Source organism: Otolemur garnettii, unplaced genomic scaffold, assembly GCF_000181295.1.
Source record: "Otolemur garnettii isolate 467f Iridium unplaced genomic scaffold, OtoGar3 scaffold00147, whole genome shotgun sequence".
Taxonomy (NCBI): domain Eukaryota; kingdom Metazoa; phylum Chordata; class Mammalia; order Primates; family Galagidae; genus Otolemur; species Otolemur garnettii.
Genome location: NW_003852542.1, coordinates 2,878,019 through 2,887,781, shown reverse-complemented (window position 1 = coordinate 2,887,781; position 9,763 = coordinate 2,878,019). Strand labels below are relative to the sequence as shown.

Below are 9,763 nucleotides of genomic sequence, written 5' to 3'. Positions count from 1 at the left end.
AAAAAAAAAAAGACATTTCCCTTCTTCATTATAATTTTTTTTATTGAAAGCAAAATGCTCGTAAATAGTTTAAAAAACACAGAACAGTACAAGCCGAAGCCAGCATCTCCAGTATCTATCCATCAAGTGTGTATATCTTACTAATATATGCTTTATTTTAAACTAGCTTTAAAAATCATTTTTTGTGCTTTTATTTTTAATTGCTGTTTATAAGGCAGTGTCTTAATTTTGAATTTTTTCCCTGAACTGCAGTTCCCTAAAGATCTTTTTTTTTTCCTCCCCTGAGTCATATTAGAATGGTATATCCCTCTGGGAAAAGGTGAATATTACCAATAGATTGTGTTGCTCTCGTTTCAGCTTTGATTTTTTGTCTTTGAGAACCTTGTCCTCCCTGCTGATTTGTTTCTAAACCAAGAGAAATGAAGAAAACAGTACTGTGACCTAAGAGACACCCTCATCTGGGGTTTGGTGGCAAGTCTGGGCTGGCAGAGGTGGGAGTGGGGATTGCTTCTGGGTTTGCACCTGCACTTTGGTGACATCATTCGCCTGTATTCCCTTTATTTATGCTGGTGGCTTTCAACCTTTCTTGCTCTGCATGTGTGTGGAGGGAGCATGTGAAAACTCCCTTTGGCTATGATCAAAGAGAGATGCCAGCTTGAACAGGCTGCTGACTATCCTCCCTGGGGCCTTGGCGCTGCAGTGTAGTTAGCCTTTGAGAATGGTGTGGACCTCTGTATTGTTCATCTCTGCAGACCTAGGAGAATGCTGCAGGTAGAGGTGCTTTTCTACTAGGCCCTCTTATTTTGGTGGGGAGATGTGCCCTACAAAAGGCATAGAAGATGGTGAAAAGCTGATGGGCTAAAGGCTTCTTTGAACACATAATTCTCTCGAAGGTGTCAGCAGCAAATCAAAACAGGAGGCTAAAAGTGTGCTGTGTTGCTTGCAAGTCTAACCTGTCTAGCATGACTTCTTCACATTTTCTGATGTTTCATATGACTAGAGACAAAGTCAGTGATTTCCATTCGGTTGTACTGAACATAAAACTGAACTTGGTATTTCTGGAAGTAAGGCCACTGTTCCCATTACAGATTTTGTTTTAGAAATAAGATTTGGAACAGTGTGATCTTGCATACAGTCGTACTCAATAAGGAACTTCTTGAAATAGGGCGAGTGTGTGGTTCATGCAAAAAAACATATAGGAGAGTTTAGGTATGCTCGGCAGTTTTTTTTAAAGGACTTTGATGAGCTAGGTCTCCCACAAATTGTTTTTGGTCTTTGTTGCCTCAAATAGAAAACACTGTCTTATATGTAGAAACTACTGTACTCTCTGACCATTTTAACTTAATCTGTTGGAGGGTAATTAGTAAAAATTCTCCTTCCTTATCATGTCATGAATTATTCAAATCTGAGATATTCAATGGTTTCAGTGGGTTCCTCTGAGTAAGTGAGGGTACTGTCTTGGATCACACTGCCATTGGAAGTTTTATTTAAACCTGTTGTAGTCAAGTTCTACCCTAGTTAGAGAGCCTACAGAGAGTTGTGTTTGTGAGCTAATCTCAGGGAAATACCAAGAATGTGGGAGGTGACAGAAATATGATGAATTCTGTGGTGTTGAGGCAGTAAGTCTACAGAAGGGACCATCCCAGTTGTTGTCTTATCTTCCACCTTGGTTCAAACAGCCCATGGCTTTATGTTGAAATTTTCATTATTGGCAGGTAGTCTACTTTACGGAGATGAGGAATGGATGTCTACTCCTCTTGGATCATTCTGTCTGCTGGTGCACCCATTGTTGTAAGACTTTCCTCCAACCCGAGGGATCTTCTGTCAGACTCCTTTAGCATTCCCTAGAACCTTGGTGGCTTCAGTCCCCTGTGTCTCCCACTTCCCCTTCTTTCTGTGTTTCCTGTTTGGCCTATCTACACCAGCTCCTTTCTTTCCACCTCAGGCACACTCTAATTTCCCCACTCCCATCTGTGCTGTTTGCTGTCTCTCCGTCTGCTCAACTTCTCCATTAAGTGTTGCTTCTCTTACCTTGCTATTCATTGTCTTCAGGACTTTCACAAACTCCCTATGGGCCCTGTCTTCCTACTGTGCTTTCCCAAAGTTTGCCAGTTATCAGACTACCAAATCCAATAGCTGCTTCTCAAAGCTGCTTTGACCTTGATGGACTGAGACACTATTGGCCATCCAAACGGAAATTCCCTTTTCTTGGTGTCTCTGACAAATGTCCTTTGCCTTTACCTTTGCTGGTGGGGAAGAGGCCCTCAAAGCCAGGCCTCTGTGTTTCTTTGACCATCTTCACAGAAATTCCCCCATTTTTCCCCCCTGAGTGAGTGACTTGGGAGGACTTATGTTGGACTAGTTCCCAAGGAACCCAGTCCTGCAGTGTGGATACTTCAGCTTGGTTGTGCTGATGTCACTGAACTGAATTTTTCTCTTCTACCCATTAAGCCACCTCTGTCAACTGCTCAATGTCTTCAATCACATGAACCCCAAATAGCAAACTTTTGGTGTTATTCTCTTGTCACAAAAGTCTTATCTGGTTCCTTTTTAAAAAGATCTTTAGTACAATATTTTTTCCATTTTCCTAGCTTCCTCTGTTGCATATGCCCATTCTCTCTGATTCTCTGTTAGATTTTTTTTGTCTTTTTAGAGCTACCTTCATAGGGTCTCTGTCCATCTTGGGATAAAGAGCAATTCTGGAAAGACTGATTTTTCTAAAATATTTTTCCTGGTTTGAAGCTTCAGTCTGTACCTCTCAAGGCTTAAAGAATGCCCTTAGAGACCTTTTGGGATTCAGGACTGTGCAGATTGACACTCTGCTGTCTTTCTCTGCATCCCACCTTGGCAGAGGCCCTCATCTGTCAGTGCCTCTGTGCCTTCGGTGTGGCTGTGCTCTCCTCTTCTGGCCTCTGTGGTGGTTCTTCGGTTAATTTGTTCTCTCTTCTCTTTCTCTTGCCTGTTTCTTCATGGCAGTTCAAGTTTACCCATGGAGCTTCCTAATGGCCCCAGCCCACAGATTGGCTCTTTCTCTTCCACTCTGCTCGCTGTCCCTTGTGCTACTCACTCATTTTGGAACTTCAGCAAAACATAACAGTTGGAATCTGATGTCTTTCTGGTCTCCCCAAGAAACTGAGCTCTTGAAGGACAGCCTGTCTTCCTAGCTGCCTAAGTGACATTCCTTAGGGCTTGTCAATTGCTTCTGGCAACCATGTTTTCTTTCTGTATGCCACCTGGATGTGACTTGAATGAGGGGTCCTCTAGCTCTTCCTGGCTACTACTTGCTGTGACATAATACATGTACAGGTTGAGTTTTGCTCTTAAAGAGGAGAGTAGGAAGGTGGGTTGGTATCAGGATCCAATAGGGTGGGAGCCAGTGGACATGTACCTGTTGTCACGGAGTCCCCAAGAGCTCAGTGTTTGAGCCTCTGAGAAGTAGTGTTTCTTGTGCCATAAGAGTACCATAGAATTTAAGTTTCCCTTGAGAAATTGCACTGATGAAAATACTGCACACCAAAAGAAAACTTACTTTCTGGTGTGTTTGGAGATATTTGAAGCAAGCTTTCCTAGAGATCGAATGGATGAGGGCAGGCTGGCTGAGATGGGCAACGTTCAGGAAGCTTTTGGGCCCAGAGTGCTAAGGCCTTCCCTTCCTGCACCTAGCTTTTGGATGAAGGGTGATTTCTATTAGGAGGAATCTGTGCTTCTGTTGTGGATGTTAATAGAGGAAGTTGCTAAAGTAAATAGAGCAATGGCTAAAGTCTTGAAGACAGTGAATCCTGCAGGAAATTCCTGAATAGAATTTTGAAAGAGTTCACTCTGGCCTCCAGGGGAGTTGAAGGCCAGTCTGTTTAGAAAGACCAAGATAATTTGGAAAGACCTGACAAAGAGCTGTATGGATTCAGAGTTTTTTTCCACAGTGGCTTTCAATGACATGTTTGGTCATAGAATACTAAAGCTGTAGAACTGTCATGCAGCAGTGATGGTTGTCGTCTCTAGACCTTGTTTGTACAGGGTACCCTGATAGGAGTGCTGGGCAGATGTCTAAACCACCGAGTACTGAGGAGACTGTGTGAGGCACCAGGCCCTATGCTTCTGCTAGGCCATTTTCTGAAGACTCTTGCTGGGAAGGTTAGGTTTAGCATGCCTTGCTCAACTGAGTGAGGATCCTGGGGAGAGGTTTTCAGGTTTAATTCAACTGTACATCCAGAGCCAGAGTGACTGTCAGCTCAGCTGGTTCCACAGTCAGATATGAATTTCTTAGATTTCCTTTGTAAAGGATTTGGGTCAGAGCTGTAGAGTATTTTAAACTGCCAATAAGCCAGCTCCCTAACACTCTGATATTCCTTTAATTAATAAGACACTGTTCAATAAATGACTGTTGAAATTGTTTCTCTTCTTTTTCATTTGCCCAATTACTATAAGGCCACAGTTTTGCAGTGTTTCACATCTTCAACTGTTTGTAAGTTAACTATAATTACTTAATGTTCTGTTTTTAAAGCTTCCTCTGGCTTAATGATAAGTATTTTTCAGTACATGTTGTTTCACTAAGCTTTTGTAAATGCTGTCACAATGCAGTTTTGTGTCATTGAACAAAAACCAAATTAAATTGCAGATATTAAGACAATGAAATCATTAAATTTATTAATATGAACATGGACTAAAATAAGACCTTGGTGTTTAACACAAGTCAACGGTGATTTCCATGAATTTGAGCCTTCATTCACTATCACATCCAATCTTCACAGATGTGGCAGTAAACTGCATATGCCATTCTGGGCTTTGTACACATTGTATAGCTTTCCATGTTCGGCCCCAAACTGAGTTTCCACCTCTGGACCCTGCTCCCCTGCCCCCAGCAGCTCATTTTGTACTCAGTGCAAAACCATTGTTTAGGGTATATTCTTACTGCCTCCTGGTGCTATCCTTGGCTATGCCCATACCTGGAATACCTCTTTAGCCTGCTTTAAACCAGTGAAGTCATCTTCTTGCTGGTCTGTGCTCTAATATCACTGATCCCAATATCCTCTCAGAGGATAAGGCTTGAAGCTGGGCTCAAGGTACTGAGCTCTTTGAGGGTGCCCTGGTGTTGGCACATGGAGAACCTGATTGCAAGGGAGACAGACCTACGCTTTACTATGAATACGCTCTTTTAACACATACCTTATTAACTAATAGGTCTTAGAGTCACCCCAATCTCCAGAATCACACTGAACCTGTCACAGGTATTTCCTGTCTTCTGAAGAGCCACTGGAACCCCTTGAACCTGTAGAACCATAACTATACCCATGCCCCAGGTTTTGACTAAAACCTCCTTGCTCACCCTCTTCCCTCAGTAGCGTAGACTTCTGCAGTGCAGCTCTGAGTGAATGACAAGAGAAGCGTCAGGGCAGACCTGGACCCACCTGCTTGAGATGACCAGCAATGTAAGGGGTTCCATCCCCCCAATGGTGGAATATTCAGTTTCATTGTGGAGAGACAAGAGGTACGGGTGAAGGGCGCAGAGCACTGCACTGGGACGTCTAGGCTAGGCAAATTAGCAGCCCAGACCAAGCCTTTCAGTAGTGATATCATGCCATAGAAGGTGGAAAGATCATCATGTGCCCCAGCCAGATGAACTTCTGTTTCAGAGCTAAGATTTATGCTAGGCATCTATTCAGAAATCAGAACTTTAAATTAGAGTGCTTTATGTGTACTTGGAACTACTGTAGAAACACATTATGGGTAAGTCAGAGGAGCTGCCCTAGCCACTGGCCAAATTCCTCTCACTCATCCCAGACTGAACTAATGATTCTTCTTCTGTGCCTGGATCGTTAAGGCAAGATCCTTAAGGTCTGAGTACAAGTTCCGCTTCAGGATAGCACTACTGCACAGCAAGGCCCCTTGCAGGGCCCCCATCAGTCCACAGGTGAAGATATCCTGGCCTGAAAGGGAAGAGCAGAGGCCCCTGAACATCCACCCACACCAGAAGAGGGGAGGGCCAAGGTCCCCAAGCTAGGGCCACCCAAAGTTGGTCCTGATCAGGACTGGGGCCACAGGCATCCACTGATGCCAGGAGAGAGGAGAGCCAGGGCCTCTGAGCTAGTGCTACCCAAAGCTGGTCCTGATCAGTATCGAAGCAACACAGCTCAGGATATGGGAGGCTGCAGGGAATAGCAGGGCCTTAGGACAGGAGCAGAGGACTTTGGATGACAGGAGCCCAGGATCTCAGGTCCTGGCAACATAGAACAGTGAGCATACCTGTCAGGTAGAGGTTGGGGATGGGGCTTTGGGCCCTCATGGAGGCTATCGCACAAGGATGCAAACGGCGAAGGTCATGGTCAGCCCCGTAGCAGGCCCCTCGGGGAGCTGCCAGATAGAACTGGTTGGTCAGTGGGGATCCTCCAGTCACATTCTCCACCTAAGGAGACAAGAGCCAGCAGGAATTCATGAGATCCTGTTTCTTCTCCCCTTTACCCCTCTTGGATGTTCTGACCACTAAGATGGGTGCTCTGCTCTTCCTTAGGGCCTTATTACCCTGTCCCTAAGGAAGAAGGAAATGGCACCATCTGTCATCACCCTGCATGTTTTACCCTGTACCTTCCCCTCCAGTTGCGGGAACAGTTTCATGACCACCAACATAGAGGCTTCCACAAAGGAGTCTTTGAGGGTCTCGTAGTCACTGCCCCGCTTTCCCTGCGGCTCTGCTTGCCACTCTTCAAACCATTCATAGGCGCTGGGCACCAACACGATCATCGTGGACCGGTCTGGGAATCAAAGCCATGTCAGTACTGCCTGGCACCTTCCTCTAACTACCTGTCCCCAATTCTGGGCTCTGCTATGCCCTGAGGCCCCACCTGGGAATCGGTCCTCCCAAGTCGGGTCCTTGGCGGATGGGGAAGCAATGAAGAGAAGGGGGATGTGTTCTGTAGCCTTTTCCCTGGGTGTAGAGACATAGTGCTCCATCCTGTGGGCAAGAGGAGTGTGGCTGTATGTCACCAGACCTCTGTCCTCAAAGCCATATGCATCGGCCCAAGGACAGTTTGTCCCCAGGGACTCTCCACGTGGGGAAGAAGGTGAGGCACAGCCTTGGTATGCCAAACTCCTGGAGCAAATTGGAAATTGCCCATTTCCTCCCATTCCTTATCTTCTGTTCAAAGCACAGGCCGTGCATGCATGCACACAGCGCCAGCAAAGGGACATAACGTACACACATGAACCCAGACATGCACACGCCTTACGCTTTGTCCAAATCCGTGTCATAGTAAACGTAGTAGTTGGTAGACGACAGACCTAGGTCCTCCTTGGTGCCTTGTAGACAGATGAAAACAGAGAACATGCCCAAACCAGGCCGTACCATCTTCAGCTGCTGCTGCACACCTGCCAGAGGGAATTGCCAAGGACTGCAGAGACTGTGGCCAGGATGGCCACTGCCTGCTCCCAGAGAGCCTCTTGATGCCCACTTATTTCAAAAGGTAGGGTCTAGGCCACAGCTGTTTCAACATGAACTTGACAAGGCCCCTGCTCTGCCTGTTCTGTCTCCTGTCTGGGAAGGACTCAGCTTCAGACTCCTCTTGGCTGCTAACTGGCCCCAGTCTCCCCCCTAGCATCGTGAAGTTAGGAGTGCAAGACGGGGCTTCCACCAATACAGACTACACAAGTTAACAGCAATGTGTTCTAAGTGTCAATTTAGTATGAACTGTAATACAAGCCATTGAGTTCCTTGTGTACTTATGTACTGTTCTGTCAGAACAAGGCCTCCTGGTGGCAAGCCATGCAGATGAGCAGAGGCAAATGGCCTCAGTGGCTTCTGGCATCTGAGGACTCAGCTGGAGGGAGGAGGAGGGAACAGCACCGTGGTGGACCATCTAATGTCCCCCAGACCTGAGTAGCTGGGCTTCCCCACCTCAGCAGATGACCCCAGACTAGTGTTCTGGAAACTACACCAGAAATTCTTGTGCTCTGTTCCCATTCCCAGGACTATACTTAAGGGATGACTGGGCTGCTGGGTGCTCTGCTCCATTCATACCAGGATCAGTTGAAGACACCTCAGCCTGTACTCAGGGGCAGTGAAAATGTCACCTGACTGTGAGGGAAGGATTCCAGCATGGCTGCCTAGAGAGGACACAGTCCTGGATGGGATCCTGGGGCCAGTTAGGGACACATTAGAGCCCAGGGGTCCTGGCAAAGAAGAAGGGTCATAGAGATGGAGGCAGGAAGCAGCAGAGGCAGTGTGTCCACCCACACCCAGTCACCTGCCCCAGCCCTGCTGTTCTCTGCCTCACCTCACTCAGCTCTCCTGTTCTGAGAGAGGGGAGGTCTGAGTGGGCAGGAAGCAGGGGACACAGAGGAAGAAGAGGCTGGTGTTGTACCCACTGTATGGCCTAGAGACAGTCACAAATCCCACCCCACCCAGTGCCACTGAGGAAATCTAGCCCTCACTTTCCCACCTGACGCACTCTGCCACCCCCTCCCTTGGGTCCTCAGTCAGGAGCCCCCAGGCCCACACTCTGAGGTGTAGCGCTCCTTCCCCGATGCTCTTTGGCTTCTCACCAAAGGCCCATCCCCATCTGAGCTGCTTTATGCCCTCCACCTCCAGCCCTAGCCAAAGGCCTTTGTCTGGACCACTCTGTCTCACCCCTCCTAGGTTATCATTTCCCTTCTGGCCAGCTGGCTTCCTTTCCTCAGTCAACACCAGCAGCATCTAATTACACACATCCTGAAGTAACTTCTTACCTAATGTCAACCCAGCCATTGGGTTCCCTGTGAGGTAACCTGCTCTCTTGCCTCTTCTGAGACCTTTTTTCTGCCAGCTCCATATTCTTAGCCCAGATGGCTGCAAAGAGCCTGGGCTCTCCAAACAGACCAGGTTTCTCCTCTCAGCAGTGCCACAGTCAGCTGGGTACCCTCTATACGTTAATTCCCCTATTGGCTTCAGGTTCCCCAAGCAGAAACTCTAGGGTGAGAATGCTGTTAGAGACCAATGTTGTCACCTCTGCTTAAGGACAGTCAGAAGGGCAGCCAAGAAGCAGAGCAAATTTGCTCCAGGTGGGGAATTGTTGCAGAAATTGCAAAAGGAAAGACAGATCAATCTCTACCTGGCAGACAGCGGGCTTTCTCCGGCAATAAGTGCTCATAGGTGTTGAACAGTCCTGCATTTGAGACCACGATAGGGCAGTAGATATTTACCAGCTCATGGCCCTTCTTCACACTGACACCTGCAGGCACAAGAGCTTGGTTGAGGAAGGCCCGTATCCACAGATCTCTCTAGCCTAACACACCTGGGTGTCCAAGACACCCAAGACCAAGTAGGGCAGGCCCCAGGCAAATTGCAAAGGGAGCCATTCTCAAGCATGCTCAGCCCATCCTGCAGTCACTTCTGAGCTTACCTTTAGTAGCTCCTTCCACATATCCCTGTGTGTGCAGACTCTGCATTTAGCCAAAGCCCCAGACAAAGCTCTCAGGCTGATGTCCTGCTGGTGGAATCCAGGGCCTTCTTCACTCTCCCAGAGTTGTTTCCAAAACACTTGCAAAACCCTCCAATGATGCCTGAACCTCTGTAGCACAACCTCTAAAGCAGCAGTTCTCAACCTGTGGGTCATGACCCACAGGAACTGTATTAAAGGGCCACGGCATTAGGAAGGTTGAAAACATTGCTCTAAAGTCTTGTAGCAGGCTCAGCACCCGTACCTCAGTGGTTAGGGCACCAGCCACATACACCGGGCTGGCAGGTTCAAACCCAGCCTGGGCCTCCTAAATAACCATGACAACTACAACCACCAAA

General features: G+C 47.3%; 2 protein-coding genes across 2 annotated transcripts in view; one reads left to right on the top strand and one right to left on the bottom strand.

Moving 5' to 3' along the window:
- TGOLN2 (trans-golgi network protein 2) overlaps window positions 1-4,392 on the top strand; it is a 10,896-nt gene extending 6,504 nt beyond the window's left edge. The window contains exon 4 of the mRNA XM_023518770.1: window positions 358-4,392. Within this exon, the coding sequence (XP_023374538.1) occupies window positions 358-363 (6 nt within the window). The 3' untranslated portion in view covers window positions 364-4,392. The remainder of the gene's footprint in view (window positions 1-357) is intronic.
- A 226-nt stretch (window positions 4,393-4,618) lies between these two features.
- The window catches only part of RETSAT (retinol saturase), a 13,448-nt gene continuing 8,303 nt past the window's right edge, over window positions 4,619-9,763 (bottom strand). Inside the window, exons 6-11 of the mRNA XM_003799215.3 lie at window positions 9,078-9,197; window positions 7,221-7,359; window positions 6,837-6,946; window positions 6,580-6,746; window positions 6,241-6,400; window positions 4,619-5,924 (exon numbers count right to left, since the gene is read on the bottom strand). Coding sequence (XP_003799263.1) covers window positions 5,785-5,924; window positions 6,241-6,400; window positions 6,580-6,746; window positions 6,837-6,946; window positions 7,221-7,359; window positions 9,078-9,197 — 836 coding nt within the window. The 3' untranslated portion in view covers window positions 4,619-5,784. The remainder of the gene's footprint in view (window positions 5,925-6,240; window positions 6,401-6,579; window positions 6,747-6,836; window positions 6,947-7,220; window positions 7,360-9,077; window positions 9,198-9,763) is intronic.